The sequence below is a fragment of the Pseudorasbora parva genome, chromosome 16 (assembly GCF_024679245.1).
Source record: "Pseudorasbora parva isolate DD20220531a chromosome 16, ASM2467924v1, whole genome shotgun sequence".
In the NCBI taxonomy this organism is placed as follows: domain Eukaryota; kingdom Metazoa; phylum Chordata; class Actinopteri; order Cypriniformes; family Gobionidae; genus Pseudorasbora; species Pseudorasbora parva.
This window is the reverse complement of record NC_090187.1, coordinates 6,693,791-6,720,103: the sequence shown is the minus strand read 5'-3', so window position 1 is coordinate 6,720,103 and position 26,313 is coordinate 6,693,791. Positions and strand designations below refer to the sequence as shown.

The window sequence follows — 26,313 nt, the reverse complement described above, 5'->3', positions numbered from 1 at the left end:
CAAATAGCATGCATGCAGGTATAAATTCCTTTTTAATTGATTAGTTTGATTGTGGTTTACACATGCAAGTTTCCATCGCAGAATTCAAGATAAATCTTTTCATTATTACTAGAGGTGCCGGTTTGCTACGTTTCAAATAAACAGCAAGCACAAGCTGCAAAAGTTGCAGCTCTTCCGGCCACTCAGTGTCCGAATTCGTTTTCACTCACTCCCTCAAGTGGACTATCAGTGAACTAATGTAGGGAATAGTGAAGGAGGGTATAGGGGGGGATTTTGAACACAGCACAGTAGTGTAAAAATATATGGTGAAACTCTACAGAAGGGTTCCTCAAATCCGGTCATTTAGCGCCAATGGCCAGCAGAATTTAGTTCCTTATCAAACACACTTGAATAAGCTAATAAAGGTCTTCAGTGCAAAGCCCCTGAAGGTAAGCCTGCAACCTAAAGCTTGGGATATACTCTGCAAGAACAAAGAAGTTTGTTCCTTTTCTCGAGGTGGCAAGAACAAGAACAAAGTTCGTTCTGGCCAGTACATTCCTTCCTCCATGAGAAAAGCAGGTGCCAAGCAACGCTTTCACCGCATTAATTAATGAATGTTTTTTCAAATATCTCTCATCTCCCAATAAGACAGTTTATCTTCAGAGTTACTAGAAAATTGTAGGTATAGTGAGTTTGATCAAGATCTGAACTAAACCACACATGACAGTGGCTCTCCAGGGCCTGATTTGAGAAACCTTGCTCTGTAGTGCAGTCTCAAGCGCAGACTGACCTGGGACATTGATCTGTAGGATTGTGGAGTTCACAGCACCATATAAGTTCTGTGCCTCACAAGTGTATTCCCCAGTATTCTCAATGGCCATAGTAAAGGAAAGCACACGTGAGGCACCCACTTCTTTCACTATCCCGTCCTTCTTCATGAACCACCTGTGGACCGTTGGAGGGTTGGCATTACTTTGACAGGTGAGAGTTAAATTATTGCCAAGGCCAAGTGAGCCTGTAAGAGAGACCTGTGTTTCCTTAGGAGGATCTGTAGACCAGAAAGAGAAGAATCAGCATGCATTTTCAGAACGACCACAAAAAGAGAAGCTGCAAACTGTGTAGGGTTAAAATCTCACACTCCACATTGAGGCTGACGGTTTTGTGGCTTAGCATTGGTTTGTCATGTCTGTTTAGAAGATGGATGGAAACACAGCTCACTTTCAGCTCATGGTGGTGGAACGATGGGAGGAAGTTCAAAATGGCAGAAACACTCTGTGTCCCATCAGAATTTAGCTGTGTCCATTGTGTTATATTGCCACCTAATGCAGGATCCCATGTTATATTTGGATAGTTACTAGGGCAAGGCACTGGAACGGAGCAAGTCAAATTCCCCATCTCACCCTCCCGGAGCATCGGCACAATCACATGCGGCTCCGCCAAGGAGTCTATCAGGATATGGAGAGAAGAAAGAGCAGAGGTGGTTAGAGTAGCCAATATCTGTACTCAAAGTGCTTACGGAAATATTTACTCAAGTAAAAGTAACGATCGTAATAGTTACTTGAGTAACAGTAAGTATTTTATGAAAAAACTACTCAAGTACTTAGTTAGTTACTTTCGATCTGATTGATAAGAAACAAAAACCCTGAATTTCAGACTACTTGGAAAGCTTTCACACACCTCTGCTTGAAAGGTTGACCTCTCCAAATGTGTGTGTGTGTGTGTGTGTGTGTGTGTGTGTGTGTGTGTGTGTGTGTGTGTGTGTGTGTGTGTGTGTGTGTGTGTGTGTGTGTGTGTTGGGATAACCAGAGCTTTTTTTTAAAAACATACTTTGTTTTTATATTTTTAATTATATGCATTCTTAAGGAAGTAATAAAATACAATCTCATTTTTATCTTATGTATTTCTTACACTTAAGACACACGTCTGTCCAGATTTATGTGTAATTGAAAGCTGTCACATTAGGCTATTAAATTTGTTTCATTTTGTGAAAAAAAAGATATGTAAATGCACATATGTGAACGTTTGTTTAAAGGATTCAAACCATTTCGTCATAACTTATTATAATAATTTGGACACTTTCTCATCCTCTCCTCCTGTAGCTATACCTGTAACACATCCTTCCCTCACAGGTCAGAATGACCCAAAGCACAAGCATGATACTTTTCCAACTTTGTCCAGAAAGTTTATAATATTTCATTTTGATACAATTTTTATATTTAATATAGCCTACAGTATTTTATGTATATGTTTTAGCTTACCTCATGGGCATCCGAGATGTAGGAGTATTTGTTTCCCCAGTACTTTCAATTTTGATCATTTTAGGTCAAACCTTTCTTGTCTGTGCCTCACATGCAGGTCTATGGTCACCACCTCAAAGAGCATACACAGAGAAGTCCAAATTAAACAATCCCCCATCGTAAGTGCACACTGATGGCCCAAGACACGGAACGAGCGGTTTGTGTGAGAAAACAAACAGTATTTATATCGTTTGTACCTCTTGCACACCACTACATCCGACTGATCCGAACGCGCGCGTGCGTGTTTCCTGTTGTGACATTCGCGCGTTCTGGCTTTAGTCTGCACAAGCGCGGAAAGCGCCGGAAGTGGATCTCCTGCGCGTGTACGTCTCTCACAGAAATTTGGGAAGTGTAACCTTTCACTGTGAAGATCTAAACATATTTAGACGTACAGGACATCGCAATGGAAGAAGATTTCGATATATTAACAGACAACGTTGAATTTTTTCCACAACCATATTTATTTGAACCAGAATACACTGATCAAGAATGTGATACCACTTCCGCCGCTTTCCGCGCTTGTGCAGACTAAAGCCAGAACGCGCGAATGTCACCACAGGAAACACGCACGCGCACCCTCAGATCAGTCGGATGTAGTGGTGTACAAGAGGTACAAACGATATAAATACTGTTCGTTTTCTCACACAAACCGCTCGTTTCGTGTCTTAGGCCATCAGTGTGTACTTACGATGGGGGATTGTTTAATTTGGACTTCTCTGTGTATGCTCTTTGAGGTGGTGACCATAGACCTAATGAAATTCTCAAGGTGAACGCATATCTTGAGGCTAAAGGCCTGATAACAAAAAATCAAGTCAGGAATCTTGGAGTGATTTTGGAGTCAGACCTGAGTTTCAGTAGTCATGTCAAAGCAATAACTAAATCAGCATAATATCATCTGAAAAATATTGCAAGAATTAGATGTTTTGTTTCCAGGCAAGACTTAGAGAAACTAGTTCATGCTTTCATCACCAGTAGGGTGGACTATTGTAATGGCCTTCTCACCGGCCTTCCCAAAAATACCATTAGACAGCTGCAGCTCATACAGAACGCTGTTGCCAGGATTCTGAGCAGAAGCAGAAAATATGACCATATCACACCAGTCCTCAGGTCTTTACACTGGCTTCCAGTTACATCTAGGATCGATTTTAAAGTACTTCTACTTGTTTATAAATCTCTCAATGAGCTAGGACCTCAATACATTGCAGATATGCTGATTAAATACAAACCCAACAGATCACTCAGATCAGCAGGATCAAGTCAGTTAGAAATACCAAGAGTTCACTCAAAGCAAGGAGAGTCTGCCTTTAGCTTTTATGCCAGCCGCAGTTGGAACCAGCTTCCTGAACAGATGAGATGTGCTCCAACAGTAGCCACATTCAAATCCAGACTCAAAACACATCTGTTTAGCTGTGCATTTACTGAATGAGCACTGTGCCACTGTACGTCCGACTGATTGCACCTTATCTATGCATCATTTTTTAAATTATTTTTATAACTGTTTTAGTTTACCTTTGTTCTTTTCTTTGGTTATTATCATTTTATTATTTCTAATTCTCTTTACATTGCATTGTTTTTCTTATGCATTTTTTAGCCCTATTTTAATTCTTTTCTATGTAAAGCACTTTGAATTGCCATTGTGTATGAAATGTGCCATATAAATAAACTTGCCTTGCCTTGCCTTGCCTAGACCTGCATTATGTGAGGCACAGACAAGAATGGTTTGACCAAAAATTATCAAAATTGAAACTACTGGGGAAACAAATACTCCTAAATCTCGGATGCCCATGAGATAAGCTAAAACATATCAAAATTGAATTTCAAAGTGAACTATCCCTTTAAGTTATATATACGTTATGAAGATAATGTTGGCATAATGACACAGACATAGCCTGGCTATCATCTTTGACAACGTTTGTCCCAGGCACTTTTTACTTCAACTGCCCCTGACAAAATAATTTTTTTTCAGAGATGGTTACACTTTACAATAAATAAATAGCTTTTATAAAACCGTATAAGTCCTGGTGGCCGTTGAGAATTGCTACGGCATCCTTGAACACATTCCAGCTGCTGGAGAGGACAGCGTCGACGTTTCTGATGCGGCAGACAAACTGCTCTGTGATGATTGCGATTGAAAGTCAGCACATGTAAACCCCAGATCGGTTTAGATAACGTCTCTCTCATATAAACAGTCCACTAAATCTTTCAATCGGAATTATTAAAATTGGAATGACAAAAACAGTGTGCATGTAAACGTGGCTACTGAGGGCAAAACTGAGGTAAAATGAGGATAACGAGGTGCAGGTGAAGGACAAGGCACAGGTGACTGACATGACTAATTAACTGAACTGGGGAGAAACACAAGCTAAACAAAAACAGACAAGACAGGTACATGTAACATTCCTTCGCTGCTGCCCTTCCATCCCTCTGCGCCATCCATAATATGCTGTGTGGACACACCGAGTGTCTTCTGGCCACCAGCTCTGTCCAGCACTGAGGTTTCCCCGTCTCCGCCTCCAGCCTCGGTGCCCCCTGCTCCGCCTTGACCCGTCAACTCTTCGGCGCTCTCATGGCTCCTCCCTCCCTCGGCTCCACCGGAAACCAATCGGCCATACGGCTTCTCCGGGCTCCCTCGTCTCTCCGGCTCCGTCTTGGTCAGTCGTCGACCTGCCTTTGCCTGCGGCTTCGTCTGGCTCTGCCCTCCCTTCAGCTCCGCCTTTGTCCTCGGTCCCTCCGGATCAGCCGCTGTCCTCTAGTTCCCTGGTTCCACCTCGAGTGCTCGTTGCTGTGGAGTTACCTCGGTCTCCAGGACCATCTGCGTCGCGGTGGCTCTTTGGCTCCTCGGCTGCATCAGAGGCTCCTTCTCTGTCAGTCATCCCCAGGGTGTCATCCTCCTCACAGTCCTCCTCCTGAGCCCCCACCCTCCCTCCTCAGTTACTGTCTACGGCGCGAGTTACTGCAGCCTTTCCGAGAGGGGGGGCGTTATGTTACATGTATGCCCTATCTGATGTGTTCTTTGTGTTTTGAGTTTATTCCCCCTTGACCAAGTTTCTCCCCAGTTTGTCTAATGAGTTATAGCCATCGCCTGTGTCCTGTTAATCACCTTGTTTACAGTATATATACACATATACAGTATATATACACTGAGGAAAATAAGTATTTGAACACCCTGCTATTTTGGAAGTTCTCCCACTTGGAAATCATGGAGGGGTCTGTGAGAGAAATAATCTAAAAATAAAAAAGCAGGAATCACAATATATGATTTTTTTAAAACTATTTATTTGTATGATACAGCTACAAATAAGTATTTGAACACCTGTCTATCAGCTAGAATTCTGACCCTCAAAGACCTGTTACTCAAAGACCTGTTAGATGCCCCTGTTTGAGGTCCTTAGCTGCATAAAGACACCTGTCCACCCCATACAGTCAGTAAGAATCCAACTACTAACATGGCCAAGACCAAAGAGCTGTCCAAAAACACTAGAGACAAAATTGTACACCTCCACAAGGCTGGAAAGGGCTATGGGGAAACTGCCAAGCAGCTTGGTGTCACGGTTTATGAATTCATTGTCTCCTTCTTTGTGTCTTGTGAGGTTGTGTTGGAGGCGTGGCCACTGATTATGGGACTCATCACTTTCACCTGCTGCACTCATCAGTCTCACTATTTAAACCGCTCTCTCACTGGCACCCATTGTCAGATTGTTACAGGCTTCTCTGGCGTGGCTGGCTTCGGCTTCTGTTTCCCCTGGGGGAATTATCTCCGTTCCTGGTCCAGGATTTCGGCCTCTGGTTGTCCGCTGCTTCCCTGCTCTGCCGTATCGTCTGCCTGACCGCCTGCACCTGACCTTCGCCGCAGTTCGCCTGCCTGTGCCCTGGAGCCTGTCTCTTTATACTTTTGCCTGTTATCTGAGCTTGGTTTATTGTTGACGCTTGCCGTCCTGTGGAACAATAAACTTGTTTTTGATTCGCTATTGGATCCTCTCTGTCTCTCATTACAGCCGTGACAGAACAATCTGACCATTATGGATCCAGCGAAGATGAACGAATTACAAGAGTATCTCAACGCGAACAGTCTGCGGATGGATCGCCAGGAGCAACAGGCGACTGCTACCACCCAGGCATTACAGGCGATGGCGGAGCAGGTGTCCGAGCTCTCCAACCAACTTCAACAGCTACGGATTCCCACTGCGCCCCCACCACCGCCGCCGTTTCCCCAGCCACCAGCTAACATCAACCCGCACGAGCCCCGGATTCCGACGCCCGAACGCTACGCTGGTGAGCCCGATCTTTGTAGATCCTTCCTAACAAGATGTTCATTGTTCTTTTCTCTGCAATCCACCACGTTCGCTTCAGAGACTTCCAAGGTGGCGTTGGTAATCAACCTGCTCACGGGCCGTGCGGCACGCTGGGGAACGGCGGTTTGGGAGAATCGCCATCCGTGTTGTTCCTCGTTCCTCGCACTCACGGAGGAGATGAAACGGGTCTTTGACCGAGCCGCCGTGGGACGCGAGGCGGCCCGCAGGCTTTCCGATCTGCAACAAGGCAGTAGACCCGTTTCTGATTACATCATCGACTTTCGTACCCTGGCCGCTGAGTGTGGTTGGAACAAGGAAGCGCAGTGGGACCGTTTCCTGCATGGGCTGGCTGACCGTGTACAGCGAGAGGTGTACGCCTTGGATTTACCTACGGATCTCGATGGACTGATGACGTTAGCACTTCGAGTTGACTCACGCCTGGAATCCCGCTCTCATATGCGGAGGACATCTGAGTTTCGTGAGCCCAATGGCGCCTACACGGTCAGCCCCACCAACGATCCCGAGCCCATGCAGGTGGGTAGAGCTCGGCTTTCCCGGGAGGAGAGAGAGCGTCGCAGAGCGGGGGGTCTCTGTCTCTACTGTGGTGCGGCGGGGCATTTCCTCAACCAGTGTTCAGTAAAAGATCGAGCCCGGCAGTAGTAAGGAGGTTACTGTCGGGTGGAGCTGCGTTGGAGAAAGCCTCGTCCGCGACTCTCCTTCCGGGAAGATTGCAGTGGGCAGCCAGTTTTTACATCTGCCAAGCCCTCGTGGATTCTGGAGCGGAGGGTAATTTTATCGATCAGACTCTGGCACAACGACTCAGGATTCCCGTCACCCCCCTTTCCAGTACCATTTCTGTTCACGCCCTCAATGGCCAGACTTTACCCACCATCACCCACATCACTGAAAACATTACACTCACCATTTCTGGGAACCACACAGAGACTATCACATTCCTCCTCACTGACACTCCTCATGCACCTGTTGTCCTCGGTCATCCCTGGTTACAGAAACACAATCCCAGGGTTGACTGGGGACATAATACTATCACATCCTGGAGTAATCAGTGTTATGCCTCTTGTCTTGTGTCTGCTCGTTCGTGTATGTCTAGTTTTGTGTTGCAGGAGAAGACGGTGGATTTATCTAACGTGCCTAAGGAGTACCTCGACCTGAAGGAGGTGTTCAGTAAGTCCCGGGCTGCTTCTCTTCCTCCTCATCGTCCCTATGACTGTGCTATAGATCTACTTCCAGGCAAGTCTCCGCCTAAGGGCAAGTTATATTCACTTTCTACTCCTGAAAGGGAGGCCATGGAGAAATACATTTCTGATTCTCTAGCTTCCAAGTTCATCCGTCCTTCCTCTTCTCCAGCGGGGGCGGGGTTCTTTTTCGTGGGTAAGAAGGATGGTTCTCTGCGACCTTGCATTGACTACCGGGGGCTGAATAACATCACGGTAAAGAATACCTATCCTTTGCCGTTGATGTCTTCAGCTTTCGAGAGGTTACAGGGAGCATCCATATTCACGAAATTGGATTTACGCAATGCCTATCATTTGGTGCGCATCAGGAAGGGGGATGAATGGAAGACTGCATTTAACACCCCCAGGGGGCACTTTGAATATTTGGTCATGCCCTTCGGGCTGTCCAACTCTCCCGCAGTCTTCCAGACACTGGTCAATGACGTGCTGGGAGACATGGTAGATCAGTTTCTTTATGTTTACCTGGATGACATACTGATTTTTTCTTCTTCTCTCCAGGAACATGTCCAGCACGTCAGACTAGTGTTACAGAGGTTGCTAGAGAATGGGCTTTTTGTCAAGGCGGAGAAATGCGCGTTTCATGCACAGTCTGTACCATTTTTAGGTTACATCATCTCGTCCGAGGGAATGCGCATGGATCCCGATAAGGTTAGGGCTGTGATAGATTGGCCAAGTCCAGATTCCCGTAAGGCCCTACAGAGGTTTCTGGGGTTCGCCAATTTTTATCAGCGTTTTATTCGCAACTTCAGCCAGCTAGCCGCGCCTCTGACTGCCTTGACCTCCACCCGAACGGCGTTCAGGTGGTCGGTTGCAGCCGAGACTGCATTTACCAACCTGAAGAGCCGCTTTGTTTCGGCTCCCATTTTAGTGACCCCTGATCCATCACGCCAGTTTGTGGTGGAGGTCGACGCGTCAGAGGTGGGGGTAGGAGCGGTTCTATCCCAGCGCTCTTCCTCGGATGATAAGATGCACCCTTGCGCGTTTTTTTCTCATCGCTTGTCGCCAGCCGAACGCAATTATGACATTGGTAATAGAGAGCTGTTGGCAGTCAAACTGGCATTGGAGGAGTGGCGTCATTGGCTAGAGGGGTCGGGGGTTCCTTTTATCGTTTGGACCGACCATAAGAATCTGGAATACATCAGATCGGCTAAGAGACTCAACTCCAGGCAGGCTCGGTGGTCCCTTTTTTTCGGACGTTTTGACTTTTCTCTTTCGTACCGCCCGGGTTCCAAAAACATCAAACCCGATGCTTTGTCGCGCGTTTTTGACCGCTCCGAACGCCCGTCTACTCCCGAGTGCATTTTACCTGAGAGACTTAAAGTCTCCACACTCGAATGGGAGGTCGAATCGAAGGTCAGGACGGCCTTAGAAGGGGTAACGCCTCCGCACGGTGGACCACCGAACCGATTATTCGTTCCGGAGGGAGTTCGGTCCGACGTTGTTCGATGGGGACACTGCTCCAATGTCGCTTGTCATCCAGGAGTTAATAGAACCAAATTTTTGGTTAAGCAACGATTCTGGTGGCCCGGTATGGCTCGTGACATCCGAGATTTTGTTTTGGCCTGTTCAGTCTGTGCCATGGGGAAGACATCTAACCGCCCTCCCGATGGGCTCCTTCAACCGCTGTCTGTCCCTTCGAGACCCTGGTCCCATATCGCTCTAGATTTTATCACCGCCCTCCCGCCCTCCCAGGGCAAGTCGGTTGTTTTGACCGTCGTGGACCGATTCTCGAAGATGGTACATTTTGTTCCCTTGCCCAAATTACCTTCAGCCAAGGAGACAGCGGTAGCTGTCGTCGATCACGTCTTTCGTTTACATGGCCTTCCGATGGACGTGGTCTCCGACAGGGGACCCCAGTTCGTGTCCAAATTTTGGCGAGAATTTTGTAAATTATTAGGGGCGACGGTTAGTTTGTCTTCGGGGTTTCATCCTCAGAGCAATGGCCAGACAGAGCGGGCCAACCAGGACCTTGAGAGAGGGTTACGATGTTTGGCCTCCAGAAATCCTTCCTCCTGGAGTCAACTCATCTCATGGATTGAGTACGCACATAATTCATTACCAGTGTCAGGTACGGGCCTTTCGCCTTTTGAATGTAGTTTAGGGTACCAGCCACCTATCTTTCCCAGTCTGGAATCCGAGGTCGCGGTCCCCTCCGCGCACGCCTTCGTCCAGAGGTGTCGAGACACTTGGAGTAGAGCCCGTGAGACTCTGCTCCGGGTGGGTAGACGCACCAAGGCCCAAGCCGATCGCCACCGGTCTAAGCCTCCCGTCTACGTCGTAGGTCAAAAAGTGTGGCTTTCTTCTAAGAACATTCCTCTCCGCTCCGTGAGTAATAAGCTAGCCCCTAAATTCATTGGCCCGTTTACTGTCACCAAGATTCTTAGCCCGGTGACAGTCCGCCTCAAACTACCTCCCGCGTACGGGAGAATTCACCCCGTGTTTCATGTTTCCAAATTAAAGCCTGTTTTTCATGCTCCTATTAATCCGCCTACCCCGGTTCCCCCCCCCGCCGCGACTCGTAGATGGGGAACCAACTTATACGGTCAATCGTATTCTGGACGCTAGACGGAGGGGACGCGGATTCCAGTACTTGGTGGACTGGGAGGGTTACGGTCCGGAGGAGAGAAGTTGGGTTCCTGCTAGGGACATACTGGATCACTCCCTTATCGATGATTACAATCGACAGGTAGGTCCTCCTGGGAGCTCCAGGAGGCGCTCCTAGGGGGAGGGGTACTGTCACGGTTTATGAATTCATTGTCTCCTTCTTTGTGTCTTGTGAGGTTGTGTTGGAGGCGTGGCCACTGATTATGGGACTCATCACTTTCACCTGCTGCACTCATCAGTCTCACTATTTAAACCGCTCTCTCACTGGCACCCATTGTCAGATTGTTACAGGCTTCTCTGGCGTGGCTGGCTTCGGCTTCTGTTTCCCCTGGGGGAATTATCTCCGTTCCTGGTCCAGGATTTCGGCCTCTGGTTGTCCGCTGCTTCCCTGCTCTGCCGTATCGTCTGCCTGACCGCCTGCACCTGACCTTCGCCGCAGTTCGCCTGCCTGTGCCCTGGAGCCTGTCTCTTTATACTTTTGCCTGTTATCTGAGCTTGGTTTATTGTTGACGCTTGCCGTCCTGTGGAACAATAAACTTGTTTTTTGATTCGCTATTGGATCCTCTCTGTCTCTCATTACAGCCGTGACACTTGGTGGAAAAAGGTCCACTGTTGGAGCAATCATTATAAAATGGAAGAAGCTAAACATGACTGTCAATCTCCCTCGAACTGGGGCTCCATGCAAGATCTCACGCCGTAGGGTCTCAATGATCCTAAAGGTTAGAAATCCGTCCAGAACTACATAGGAGGAGCTGGTCAATGACCTGAAAAGAGCTGGGACCACCGTTTCCAAGGTTACTCTTGGTAATACACTAAGACATCATGATCTTAGGTCAAGGAAGAAGAATGATGATTACCATCCCAAGAACAACATTCCTACTGTGAAGCATTGAGGTGGTAGCATCATGCTTTGGGGGTGTTTTTCTGCCCATGGGACAAGTCGACTGCACTGTATTAGGAGAGGATGACCGGGGCCATGTATTGTGAGATTGCCAAAAAAATAAGGTAAACATTATCTTTTCTGCTCTAGTATTTATTGTGCGTCCTTACCATTCAGCTTAATAACTGTGTATTTTGGACTACATTTTAAAAATAAATGTATATTACTGTTGAATTATTTTATATTAAGATGCTAAGAGTCAAAACTAATGTAGTAGGCCTTGCTAGCTGCAATTAGCTAAAATATTAGCAAAAATGTCATTACCGCAACATGTCATTACCGCAGCAAATTTAGGTGTTGCTGTAAAGACCTTGTGTCGCGGTACAGACAAATTCAAGGTTTACTTTACATTCTTTTTAAATTAAATGACAGTATTAGTACTGCAGTATATATATATATATATATATATATATATATATATATATATATATATATATATATATATATATATATATATATATATATATATTATAGTAGGTACGGAAAGTATTTGTTATATTGCAGCCATTTGCTAAAATCATTTAAGTTAATTTTTTTTCTCATTAATGTACACACAGCACCACATATTGACAGAAAAACACAGAATTGTTGACATTTTTGCTGATTTTTATAAAAATCAAAACTGAAATTTCACATGGTCCTATGTATTCAGAGCCTTTGCTGTGACACTTATATATTTAACTCAAGTGCTGTCCATTTCTTCTGATCATCCTTGAGATGGTTTTACACCTTCATTTGAGTCCAGCTTGATTATACTGATTGGACTCGATTAGGAAAGCCACACACCTGTCTATATAAGACCTTACAGCTCACAGTGCATGTCAGAGCAAATGAAAATCATGAGGTCAAAGGAACTGGCTCAGAGACAGAATTGTGGCAAGGCACAGATCTGGCTATGGTTACAAAAACATTTCTGCTCCACTTAAGGTTCCTAAAAGCACTGTGGCCTCCATAATCCTTAAATGCAAGACGTTTGGGATGGCCAGAATCCTTCCTAGAGATGGCCGTCTGGCCAAACTGAGCTATCAGGAAAAAGAGCCTTGGTGAGAGGTAAAGAAGAACCCAAAGATCACCAAGGCTGAGCTCCAGAGATGCAGAGATGGGAGAAAGTTGTAAAAGTCAACCATCACTGCAGCCCTCCACCAGTCAGAGCTTTATGGCAGAGTGGCCCGACGGAAGCCTCTCCTCAATGCAAGACACATGAAAGTTTGCTAAAAAAAAACACCTAAAGGACTCAAAGATGGCGAGAAATAAGGATTCTCTGGTCTGATGAGACCAAGATAGAACTTTTTGGCCCTAATTCTAAGCGGTATGTGTGGAGAAAAATATCACCAGCATGGCAATATCATCAGCATGTTGGTGGTTGACCTCAAATGCATTTTGTGCGTATGGAAACAACTGACATCTAAGGTTACTGTAAAAAAAATTACATGGCATAGAAAAAAACATGAAATTCCCTATTTTGTATATTATTATTTTTATATCAGTATTTACAAAACTGGGTAAAATTTGAAAAAGCTATTTAAATATGATATTTTTTTAATAGAAACAAATAAAGGAAAATGTATGAAATGAACTTAATTGTAACGTTGCGGTAAGGACACTTTTTAAGAAGATGACCCAAAAAACTAAAGATTAAAATCTTAACGACTACATTACATTTTGTGTACATTGTTATATGTATTACAGACCATGATGGTTAAAATGTAAATTCAAAAAGGTTGATTTTTTAAAAATTTGGATAGTCAAAAGTGCCCGTAGTTGCAGAAACACCCATATATATATATATGGTATTTTATGTTAAAACATTTCAACTAAGGTATTTTTTATTCTTATTTAAATACATTATGTATTTTTGGCCAAGGAACTAAGTGAACAACACTGATAATTCAGGAAAGGAAAACAGCTACCATCTTTGGGGAGCAAAAATACATAAAATTAGTGGCAATGTTTGACCTCAAATGTAAACTGTTCAATATTAACTTGTTTTTTATAGTTTAGCTACTAACATGTGCCCCTTCATAACATTTTTCAAAGATTTGGTGTCACAAACCTCTTAAACTGAAAACTAATGTCTTTGACTATTATTGAAACATTTGCACACTCCCTTACCTGACACATTTATCTGCACAGCTTTTGTTTCAGTCACACTAAAGCCCGAAGATTGAAACCTGAAGAAGTAGCGATCTGAATGCTGGCTTGTGAGATTCATCATGACAGAGGTGCAGTTTTTCATCTGTAAGTCCCCCACCACCTTCACCAGAGGCTCCTTCTGACGGTGAGCATTAGTAAAACGAGCTGTATCATAGAGTGCCCACATAGATCCTCGTCTCCAGGTTACTACTGGTGAACTGTGAAGAAATGCTTCTTTATCCTTTGAAATTGTAAATAGGCAGGGAATCAAAAGGCAGGAGCCGCTGGTGGCGTTTAGGATTTTGGGGACCGATACTTTCAGGCTTGACTGACACCAGGCAGCTGGAACACAAATGTGCTATAATGAAATATAATAAACATCTATACACCTATATGTGACCCTGGACCACAAAACCAGTCATAAGGGTCATAAAAAGAGAGATTTACACATAATTTGAATAAATACGCTTTCAATTGATGTATGGTTTGTTAGAATAGGGGAATATTTGGCCGAGGTACAACAGATCTGGAATCTGAAGGTGCAAAAAAGTTTAAATAATGAGAAAATCACCTTAAAAGCTGTCCAAATGAAGTCTTTAGCAATGTATATTACTATTATTAATACATTTACGGTAAGAAAATGACAAGATACCTTCATGGAACATGATCTTTACTGAATATCCAGAAGTTTTTTGGCATAAAAGAAAAATCTGTAATTTTGATCCATACAATGTTGGCCACAAATATACCCATGACACTTATGACTGGTTTTGTGGTCCAGCGTAATATATGCATTATGCCTCAAAAATATTTTGACAATTAAGCCACAAATAACAATTTATAGGCATCACGTCTCTGCATTATAAACTATACAGTAAATCCTCATTTATTTATTAGTATTTCAAGTTTTTCACTCAATAAAGCTTGTTATAGGTTTTAAAATTAACGTTCTGGCTGTCACACTTTATAGTACACTTTATATACACTCCAAAAAATAAAGGTTTGGCATCTTTGGTTCCATGAAGAACCTTTTTGGAACCTTTATGGCTCTGAAAGTGAAGTTACTTCTGAGAAAAGCTCTTTGTTAGCAGATCTAATGCAATGACTATAAGACATTAAGTTTGACACGAGTGTCCAAAAGTGTTAAGTATACTTTTTGGGGTCATTGTTAATTCAATTATATTCTTAATGAAAACACACACACACAAAAAGACCAACCTGACAGAATGGAGCTGAATACAAGAAAAGCTGCAGGAAGCATTCTGAGAATAGAAATAATGAAAATTAAATGTATAGCTTATAACCATCTCTTTTATTGTAATTTGTCTTGACAGTTGTACAGTTTACAATTAAATAATTTCTCTTTTAAAACAAAATTTGATAGTTTACCTTAAATAAAGACTACAGTGCCCCAGATAAGAGCGACCTTTACTTCAGTTGTGGTGAAGTCACAGTGCATCACTGAAAACCTCACAGACGTTGAATACAAGCATGCACGATGGAATCAGGAAAGGATGATACAATCTATAATAGATTTGAGAACGCCTTCAATGCAAAAAGCAGAAGTGAAATGTTTCTCGAATAATTATCGAATAATTTGATATTATTTAAAATATACACTGTAAAAAAAGTCCATATTAAATAGGGCTCAATGTACTGTATAAATATAAAGCAAATTTCCGTATTGTTTTTTTATTGGTTTTTGGTGTTTTACCTGTATTTTGAGTTACATATTGCATTAGTTTGTGTTTTAAGGATTAAATATATTTTTTTTTTTATAAAATATAACTTTATTAATTTAATGGTGTGCATAAAAATCAAGACTTCCCAGCTAAAGAAATGAAAACATCATAAAGAACAAGAAACCAGAGATGAATGAGAAGAAAAAGGAATTTGTCCCTAAAATAAAGGAATTTGTTACATTGTAGCCAAATTTGTTGGATAACAGAGTATTAATTCAACACGATCACATGAGAATGTATAGCAATAGTAGGCTACGAGTGTGAAAATGTCATGGAATGTATGCGCCAAAATGAGTTTTGGCATGCATATGGTATGCACTTTATGGCATGTATATGACACGCTCTTGGGATGGGAGTTTGTGTGTATAATACGCCATAAAGTGCGTATCATATGCAAGCAAAAAACTACCATATGTATGCCAAAATGAGATTAGGTGTGTAAATTCCACAACGTTATTGATACACAGCTGCAGTGTTGGTGATAGGCCAACTGTTTTAATAGTTTTCTCTAACCTAAGCTCTCTGCCCTAGTCTTGCTCTTGTTGTTTTAAACTGTTATGGTAATTATTCTAAAGATAAAACTATTAACCCCGTTTTCACAAACAAAACTTAAGCCCAGTGAAACTTAAGCCCACTTTGCTTTGCTGTTAAAACATGACTACATTGTGCATTGATGCAAGCAAGATAACTTTGGCAAGATTTTAAAAAATGGAATTTAATTCTTGTTTATTTCAAACCATCTATCAGATACTTGTATATATCAAGTAAAATATTGGAAAAGAGTAGTGTGGATATTTTGCAAAAGATCTCCTTTAGTCTTCCACAGAAGAAATAAAGTCATACTGGTTTTGGAATGACATGGGGGTGATAAATCATCTATAAATGAATTAAACTTAACAATACATTTTAATTTGTGTGAGTAATAAACTTCTGCATCAACCCAGAGAAAGAGACCAGCGTTTACGGAATAAACTTTGTTGGTGTGAAAATCTAACACAGGAAACAACAGTTCACTGAATAACTCAACTGATGAACTTTAACATGAATAGACAAACCCACCAAACCTTCACAACTGATTTAGCCTTTTAATATATATAGCTTCGGCTCCTGGTCATTACATGTGAGGACGTGTTATGACTGGGGAGATGTTTATTGATTAAATTTATTGACTGAATATTGATGTTTATTAAACACATTACTAATGTTTTTTTTTTTTTTTTAAATAAATCATTTTAATGGGTGATTGTTTGATTTCTTTCTAATTATTTATAATGAGTTCACTGCTTTCATTAAATCTGTCACAATGTAGAAAGAACACAAAAGCGAATGCTGGTTATATATTAATTTATTGAAACGGAGAAAGGGTAAATAAGGCTGACTGCCAGTTACCAGCCGTAAAGGCGGACGCAGATCAGGAGAGGCAAACTAAAGAGTCCAGATAAAGAACTGGCGAGTAGCCTGGTAACGGGTACTGCTGGCCAGGGAGCACACGCTGGACGCATCGGAACGCACACCTCACTCGGCTGGCACGGCGGTGCTGAAGAGCAGATTGGGAAGCCGCAGAACCCAGGGGAAAATCCTCTTGAACCACACACACACGGCGAAACAGGACTAGGCGAGCATAAGAGGACAAGACGTTAGTTGCAGACATGAAAGATCAAACAATAACGAGACAAAGAGAGAAGAAGAGCATGAGAATTAAATAACAAGGTGATCAGGACAAAGGAGGAACAGGTGTGAGATGCACAGAGCGCGGCCGCTGATTAAGATAGCGAACAGCTGAGAGAAAGCGTACAGAGAAGAGTAAAGCCAGAGAAATCAAACCAAACTCCTGACAGTACCCCCTCCCCGAAGGGCGCCACCTGACGCCCCCGAGGAAGACTGCCGGGCGCGGAGGAAGTCCTCGATAAGCGAGCGGTCCAGCACATCCCTTCCTAGTACCCAGCTTCTCTCCTCCGGACCGAATCCCTCCCAATCGACAAGATACTCGGGGTCGGACATCAAGCAGCTTCTTAACCTTAAAGACGGGGGAGTTAGCACGAATGGCAAGGGGGGGGAGAGGGAGGGAACTGAGAGCGAACCGCGGGCTTAATGCATGAGACATCGAAAACCGGGTGGACGCGCTTGAGGGAATGTGGCAACCTGAGCCATGCTACCGCTAGACTGATAACCTTAGTGATGACATAGGGCCCAATGAAATGGGGAGCCAACTTACAAGCGGGCATCTGAAGGGGTAAATTACGTGTGGACAGCCAAACTTTCTGACCACACACATACCTGGGTGCTTTAGACCAACGATGGTTAGCGGCCCACACGGGTGCATTCCGCTGTCCGGCAAAGAGCCGATCTCACTCTCCTCCAAGTACGACGACAGCGCTGAATGAACGCTCGGACCGAGGGAACGGCAGCCTCACTTTCCTGAGAGGGAAACAGAGGTGGCTGGTAACCCAAGCAACATAAAAACGGAGACAGGCCAGTGGACGATGACGGCAACGAATTATGCGTGTATTCTGCCCAAGTCAATTGTTCGCACCAGGAGAAGGGGTTTCTAGCTGCCAAGCAGCGAAGCATCCACCCAAGGTCCTGATTTGCGCGCTCAGCCTGGCCATTAGTCTGTGGGTGAAACCCTGACGACAGACTGGCAGTAGCCCCAATCTGCCAACAGAATTCCCTCCAAAAGTTAGAAACAAACTGGGGCCCCCTATCCAAAACCGTAGGAAACCCGTGAATCCTAAAGACGTGGTCCATGACCGTACGCGCAGTCTCTTTTGCCGACGGAAGCTTGGGAAGAGGGACAAAATGAACCGCCTTAGAAAATCGGTCAACAACAGTCAGAATCACCATATTGCCACAGGAGGGGGGAAGCCCCGTGACGAAATCCAGGGCAATATGGGACCAAGGGCGAGAGGGAATAGAGAGGGAACGAAGAAGACCCTTGGGAGGCGAATTACCGGATTTTTGCTGCGCAGAGACAGAACATGACACGAAAAAAATCGACGTATCTCACGTTCCATGGCAGGCCACCAGAATCGCTGGCGGACAACTGCCAGCGTGCGCCCCACCCCCGGATGCGCAATAAATCTAGAGGCGTGACTCCAACAAAGAACAGCTGGACGAACCGACTGTACGACAAAAAGTTTACCTTCAGGGCACCTCCAGGGAACGACGGTGTGCGCCAGCGCTCTTCTCACCAACCGTTCCACTCCCCACGTGAAGGAACCAACCACGCATCCCTCCGGTAGGATGGTCTCCGTGGTAGCACCGTCATCAGAGGAAGAGAACTGGCGAGAAAGAGCATCGGGTTTAACGTTCCTGGACCTAGGTCTGTAAGAGATCGTGAAACTAAAACGCCAGAAAAAGAGAGCCCAGCGAGCCTGACTAGCATTAAGTCTCTTGGCAGAGCGGATATACTCCAAGTTACTCCAGACGATAAACAGAGTGGAGGCTCCCTCCAGCCAATGACGCCACTCCTCTATGGCCAGCCGGATAGCAAGTTCCCTATTACCCACATCATAGTTGCGTTCAGCTGACAAGAGCCGGCGCAAAAAAAAAGCGCACGGGTGAACCTTATGATCAAGAGTGGAGCGCTGCGAAAACACAGCTCCCACTCTGACTTCAGATGCGTCAACCTCAGAGGTGTCAAAAGTACTCGCATTCATTACTCAAGTAGAAGTATAGATACTAGGGTTTAAAAATACTTCTGTAGAAGCTGAAGTATCAACTCAAGCTTTTTACTTAAGTAAAAGTGTAAAAGTACTGGTTTCAAAACTACTTAAAATATAAAAGTAAAAGTAATGTAAGGAAAGGGAAAAAAAATGCCATTAAAGGGATCGGTCTCTTACCTAAGGACAGAAGATACCCAGGGACAGGTCTACCTGGCATTCTTGGCAGCTAGGTCCAGGGTAGCGCCCCGGCTACAGCATTCCATTCCCCGCCTCAAGCTCTGCGGTGCCCTGACAGCTGCCCAATTGGCAAATACGTTAGAGAGACAACTGACGTTGAAGACGGACCAGACAATGCTTTGGAGCCACTCAACAACAGTTTTAACTTGGTTGCAGTCAGAGTCATGTCGCTTCAAGGTTTTCGTGGGTACTCCTGTGTCCGAGATCCAGGAGCTTACAGGGGAGAGTACCTGGCGCTATGTAGACTCTGGAGCAAAGGGCCCTCTTTTCTCCTCAAGGGACCAGCTGAATGACCATCTTCACCTGGAGAGGTACCAGAACAGGATGTTACGGAGTACAAGAAGTCTGCTTCGTGCGGAGCAATATCTAGAGTGGATAGCCAAGGGACCCATTTAGGTCAGTCATACCTGTCCTGGAAGGATATGGTTGAGGCTGTAGCGCAGGAGGTACATGGGGCGGCAGACTGGGATGAGCCCTTGACAGCAGAGGACTATCGGCAGGCAGAGATGTATACCGCATCTTCCGGAGACTTCAGGCTGAGTACTTCCCAGAGGAGTTACGTCATCTCAAGTCAGGGAAAGCAGTGCTCTGAAGCAGTCATCTCCTTTCCCTGTCCCCGGAGCCGGACCCCAATGAGGGAATCATACGAGTTGGAGGAAGACTCAGACGTGCCGACTGCTTAGACCCTGCATTCACACATCCTATTGTCCTGGACTCCTTGCATGGAGTCCTTATCCAGGACTACGATGCTCGTCTCTGCCATCCGGGCCCCGAACGAGTATTTGCAGAGATACGCCAATTATTTTGGATTCTCCGTGGCAGGGAGGCAGTTCTGAGGGTGCAAAACCAATGCAATGAGTGCCAAAGATGGAAATCTAAGCCTGTGGTGCCAAAATTGGCGGATCTACCTGTGACCCATCTACGCTTATACAAACCGTTCTACTCTACAGGCATCGACTGGTTTGGGCCCTTCCGAGTCAAGATAGGACGACGGTCAGAGAAAAGATGGGGCATCATCAATAAATGCCTTACCACCCGAGCAGTGCATCTAGACCTCCTGCACAGAATGGATGCAGACTGTTTCCTGATGAGCCTCAGGCGTTTCATTGCTCACAAAGGGACTCCAGCTGAGCTCTATTCCAACCAGGGTACGAACTTTAAGGCAGGAGAGAAGCAACCCTGTGAGTCTTTTAATAGCATGTCTTCCGACCTCCAACGACTCCTAGCCAAGCAGAAGATTGTTTTACGCTTCAATCCCCCGGCAGCTCCTCACTTTGGGGGAACATGGGAGAGGGAGATCAGGTCTGTCAAGACTGCAATGTATACTGTCATATGAGTCCAACCCATTTCAGAGGAGGTATTACAAACTACCCTGCTAGAGGTTATACTGAATACCATAACTCTGGGCTATACCTCATCCAGTGTTGCTGATGTGGACGCCGTGACCCCAAATGGCCTATTAATGGGGTGGCTGGATGGAGTAATACCTTCAGTTGTCTACCCTAAGAGTGAAGGAATAAGTAGACGGAGATGCTGACACTGTCAAGTCATGGCTTTCCTGTAGCTCAACTAGTAGAGCATGGCGCTAGCAACGCCAAGGTCATGGGTTCGATTCCCAGGAAAAGCAAGAAATGACAATAATGTAAAAATGTGTACCTTGAATGCAATGTAAGTCGCTATAGATAAAAGCGTCTGCCAAATGCATAAATGTAAATGTAAATAGCAGATCACTTCTGGGCAAGATTCATCCGATGTTACCTGCCAACCCTCCAATGTAGACAGAAGTGGCATGGTGCCCCAGGCAATCTGACAGTAGGTTCTGTAGTCCTGCTGATGGAGCCCCAGTTTCCCAGGGCACTCTGGCCAGTTGGCAGAATAGTTAAAGTCATCCGAGTGGGCATGTGCAATCTGCAGACATCCAGGTCAAGAACAGGGTCTACACCCGGCCAGTTGCCCGGCTTATTACATTATTACTCATCCCAGATGATGAGGAGGATGTGGAAGAACCTCCGGTGTCCACAGACTGAGAAGTGAGCCTTTTACATGAGCAAATTGCACGCAATTTGGGGGCGGCGGTGCAAAAGGCCTCTTGAGGGGGGGAGTGTCAGAGCAATGATGCGCTGGCCAAAGCGGGGAATCTTATTATGAAGGTGCGCAGTGTGCGCGTGGCTGGAAGAGAGGCACTGTTCATTCAGCACGGCGTGGACGGCAGATTGCATCAGCTGCTGCAGGATCAAGTTTAAGGCATTCATAAGCCCTGAAGACGATCATTAAAGTCATTGTAAGCCTCAGTTTGGGTGCAGCTTGTGTTCGTGTGCGTCCTATAGGAAAACCACACACACACACACACACACACACACACATTATCCTCACGTTCAAAAGCGACAGAAAACTAAGCGACAGAAATCCATCTCCTCCGAACGCTGCAAAGAAATCCTCATCGGCTCCGACAGCAAAACCCTCCCCAGTCCTGGTGCTTCACGCTATGTGTTAATGTTTATGTAAAGGCTGACTCCACCCTCTGATGTTGATATCTGCACACCATTGAGAATACAGCAGTTAAATTGACCCTTCACTCTGTGGTGTTCTGTTCGACACACCTGGTTCACTGTGATCTAAACTAGCCCAAACATCTTTACATAGCCCTTCGCTACATGTGTGATAAATGCATAGTTTGCCTCACACTGTTGAAAAGTTCTGTTATACATATTGTAAATTTGACATTTGTATTAAAAAAATTCAACCAGTCTATAAACAATGAATGTTTTTATAATTTATTTTCTTTTAGAAAGATACACAGAAATATGAAGGGGTATGCTGGTAAGTGTGAAAACTAACTAAAAAGGATACCCCAACACTTCATTTTTTTTTATTTATTATTAAACCAGGGGCCATCAAAAAAGAATACCCCTTTATGAACATTTTTTTTTATTAAACCAGGGGCCATCAAATCAGCATACACCTTTATAAACAGTATTTGTATTAAACCAGGGGCCATCAAAACAGCATACCCCTTTATAAACTATTTTTTATTAATCAAAACAGCATACCCCTTTATAAACTATTTTTTATTAATCAAAACAGCATACCCCTTTATAAACTATTTTTTATTAATCAAAACAGCATACCCCTTTATAAACTATTTTTTATTAATCAAAACAGCATACCCCTTTATAAACTATTTTTTATTAATCAAATCAGCATACACCTTTATAAACAGTATTTGTATTAACCCAGGGGCCATCAAAACAGCATACCCCTTTATAAACTATTTTTATTAAACCAGGGGCCATCAAAACAGCATACCCCTTTATAAACTATTTTTATTAAACCAGGGGCCATCAAAACAGCATACCGCTTTATAAACTGTATTTGTATTAAACCAGAGGCCAAAAAAACAGCATACCCCTTTATAAACGATTTTTTTTATTAAACCAGGGGCCATCAAAACAGCATACCCCTTTATAAACTTTTTTTTTTTTTAACCAGGGGCCATCATCCATACAAAACAGCATACCCCTTTATAAACTATTTTTTATTAAACCAGGGGCCATCAAAACAGCATACCCCTTTATAAACATTTTTATTTTATTTTAAAAAAGTAGGCATAAGGCATTAGCAAACTAAGCGGCTGCTTAGGGCCCTTTGGCCACCAGGGGGCCCTAAAAGCACTTGAAATGACTTCTTGCCGCCGCTGCATGTTACTTTATGTTTGAAATCGCGAAATGGCCTTAAAACAATCACTAAATAAACTGCAAAATGTTACGTTGTCTAATGCACGGATTGATTCTGACAGCGCTGCACGAGCTCGCGGTGCCATCGGCTGGACTATCCAAGCCTGCAGTCTCCCTCTCATTTACATATTTTTTTACGGTCTATGGGACTATCTTGTTCGTCAGGGTTCAAAGTCCACAGTGCAGGAAAAAAATCTGCTGGCGCTAGTTGCCCGGTAACCTTTTTATGAATGGATAGCTTTGAGAATGTGATTTGGTTTAGAGCAAATATCTTATTTGACATGCAGCATGTTTTGGACGGAGTAGGCTACAGCATAGCTTCCAGTTTCAACAAATACAAGTAGCATGTCTATTTCCGCCAAAATATATTTAAACAAGCTTTGTTTAATGTTTGAAATAAATCCACCAACATTTCTTCTTTTAAAAGAAGTCTCTTATGCTCACAAAGGCTGCATTTATTTGATCAAAAATACAGTGGAAACAGTTTAACCTACTGCAATTTAAATAGCTGATTTATTTGGAGCTGACACAGGATCTCATAAACTTCGTTCAAATAAAACAAGATAATGTTAAAGAGTTAATTTCCTTTTATCAAACAAAGAAATTAGCTCGTTTTCTCGATGTGCCAATAACAGTATGCCTACTCACGAGAAAAGCAGATGCCGATCTGCGTTTGCATTAACACCGCCCACTTTAAATGTATGACCGATCACACACTATAGTTCTTAGACACCGCAAGAAAAAAGTTCTGCTCAGGTGATGTATCGAGAGCAAGCTGCGAGAAGAACTCCCGAACCAGGGCAGCGAGAACTTTGTTCTGTGTTCTTGCGGAGTGTGCACCCTTTACGGTGCAGAAATAAAATGTAAGACGTAAATAAACGCTATTGGCTATTTAAAAATCATTTTGTTATGTCCCGCCCTGACTTCCTGTCATAAACGGAACGTCAACACATCGAGGAAAACTGCAATCGTCAAGGGTAGTTAAAGTGTCCATGGTTTTTTTATTTAATTTATTACTGTGTATAGGCTATTATAAGCATGTATAATAGGAAGCGTCTTCATGTGACTATTTTAGTTTTTTTAGTCTGTTCTGTCTACATTTAGCAAACTAAGATCAAATCAGTTTTCAAAGCAGAAAATATGAATTTATATTTAGAACTATGATTGATACAGTTATTTGGTGTTTTTGCCAGTTCTGTTGTTATGTTGCTATTGGCAAAATAAGGAAATTGTTGCTTTTTAGACATAGGCTAGTCACTGATCTAAATGATAATTGATAGCCTATAGACCAGTGCATAGATTTAGTTATTGTTTTGTTTATTTAAAAAAAGTCGTTGAATTTTTGAACATCTTGACATTTCTACTATTCAGATTGCTTAATCACAAACATCAAGCAATCTGAAAAAGTAGAAATGTCAAGATATGGTTTCACACCGCATGGTGGCAGCATGTGATCAATGTAGCAGAAGTGGCAAAGTCCTTTTTTCAAAGAGTGGAGTCAAAAAATGAAATAACTTTTCTTGTACAAAACTATTCAACTTTGGAATCTCGTGGATAATAATATGTATATGTTTCTAGTCTTCCACCCCAAACCACCACAACAGCAGACTATACACAAATCAGGCAAAACATTATGACAGCTGAAGTGAAAAACACTGATTATCACGGCAAGTGAACATTTTGTCCGCAAAGTAAGTTGATGTGTTAGAAACAGGAAAAATGGGCAAGCGTAAGGATTTGAGCGAGTTTGACAAAGGCCAAATTGTGATGGCTAGACATTGGGTCAGAGCATCTCCAAAACTGTAGCTCTTGGGTGTTCCCTGCCACTCTAATACTGAGTGCCACATAGATACTGACCACTCTGCAGTGGTCAGTATCTATCAAAAGTGCTCCAAAGAGGGAGTGGGGAACCGGTGACAGAGGCATGGGTGGCCAAGGCTCATTGATGCCCGTGGGGAGCAAAGGCTGGCCCATGTGTTTCGATCAAAGAGATGATCTACTGTAGCACAAATTGCTCAAGAAGTTAATGCTGATTCTGATAAAAAGGTGTCAGAATACACAGTGCATCACATTTTGTTGCGTATGGGGCTGCACAGCCGCAGACCACTCAGGGTGCCACTCCTGACCTCTGTCCACCGTCGAAAGCGCTAACGGTATCATCAGGAAACTGTGTTCTCTGGTGTCCATGGCCTCTTTCAGCGGGATAATGTGCCCTGGCACAAAGCTAAAATGTTTCAGGAATGTTTTGAGGAGCACAACAACGAGTTTCAGGTGTTGACTTCAAAATTCCCAAGATCTCAATCCAATCGAGCATCTGTGGGATGTGCTGAACGAACAAGTCCAAACAACGGAGGCCCCACCTTACAACTTCCAGGATCTGCTGCTAACATCTTGGTGCCAGATCCCACAGCACACCTTCAGCGGAGTGTTTTGGCAGCAAAAGGGGGACTAACACAATATTATGATGTCATAATGTTATGCCTGATCGGTGTATCAATAATGGCAATGCTTTATGCTTCCTTAGCTAATGATTGAAATATATTGTATTCACGATTTGAGGTTGGCAATATTAGTACAAAATTTGGATAGAGATTATATATATTTGTTTCTCTCTTCCCAGTGGTCTGGTCCATTTACAGTTTGCATAAGCCTATATAGGTACATATTATGCTTATAACCATGTTCACACTCTGCTCTTTCACATCTGGATCAGAGGAAATTTGAATAAGGACAATGGATGAGTCTGTAGAAATTTTAAGCTACGTAAAAAACATACATTGCATACAGACACAGACATTACCCTATACTGATTTTATATTAATGTTTGTATTATATATTATTATTGGTTTATTTGTACTTAACTTCTTGTTTGTATTGTTGCAATTTAGGACGAGAACTTAGGGGAATACCATTTAACTACATTGCATCACATGTATATGTATGTGACAAATTAGATGACCTTGAACTTTGAATCCATTTGTTTTCTCTTCAAAACAAAGCCTTCATTGTTCTCTTTGTATTGGTGTGTTCTGGGCATTGCTTCATTGTTTTCGCTCTGCTCCAGCTGGTACCGTGGCCACAGCTTTGATTAGTGCTCCTCTTAATAACAGTTAGTGTAATTGCGTTGTGCGACTTTTTTAATGTAAGGTAAGACTACATCTGTGTTGTTATATGTTATGTATGTTATAACCCTTGTTAAAAGCAAACATTTAAAAAGTATTTATTAGGGAAATAATATGTTTTAAATAATATACTATTAAATGCACAAATTAAATGCAATATTTTCAGACACCTAATTGCATGTTATTTACAAATAAATTAAATGTATTGTAGTTGAAATGTATATTAAATCCAATCAGCTACACCTTTATATGTAATTTCATTACTCCTGTTGTCTTTGAAATATAGTTAAACTGTGCTGTATATATGAATGG

General features: G+C 43.3%; 2 protein-coding genes across 6 annotated transcripts in view; one reads left to right on the top strand and one right to left on the bottom strand.

Moving 5' to 3' along the window:
• Positions 1-374: 374 nt before the first annotated feature.
• LOC137043148 (sialic acid-binding Ig-like lectin 7) lies at positions 375-13,596 on the bottom strand. The gene is made up of 3 exons (XM_067419301.1): positions 13,481-13,596; positions 1,116-1,424; positions 375-1,027 (listed from the first exon to the last, which is right to left on the bottom strand). The coding sequence occupies exons 1-3, from the start codon at positions 13,581-13,583 to the stop codon at positions 648-650; spliced, it is 792 nt and encodes a 263-aa protein (XP_067275402.1). The 5' UTR covers positions 13,584-13,596; the 3' UTR covers positions 375-647.
• The window catches only part of glb1l2 (galactosidase beta 1 like 2), a 25,931-nt gene continuing 12,970 nt past the window's right edge, over positions 13,353-26,313 (top strand). Inside the window, exon 1 of one of the 5 annotated variants that reach the window (XM_067419299.1) lies at positions 13,353-13,606. The gene's annotated coding sequence lies outside the window, so the exon portion shown is untranslated. Of the gene's footprint in view, positions 13,647-23,804; positions 23,857-25,928; positions 26,027-26,313 lie in introns of those variants that run through there. The other 4 variants (XM_067419297.1, XM_067419295.1, XM_067419296.1 and 1 more) reach the window with 4 other exon arrangements.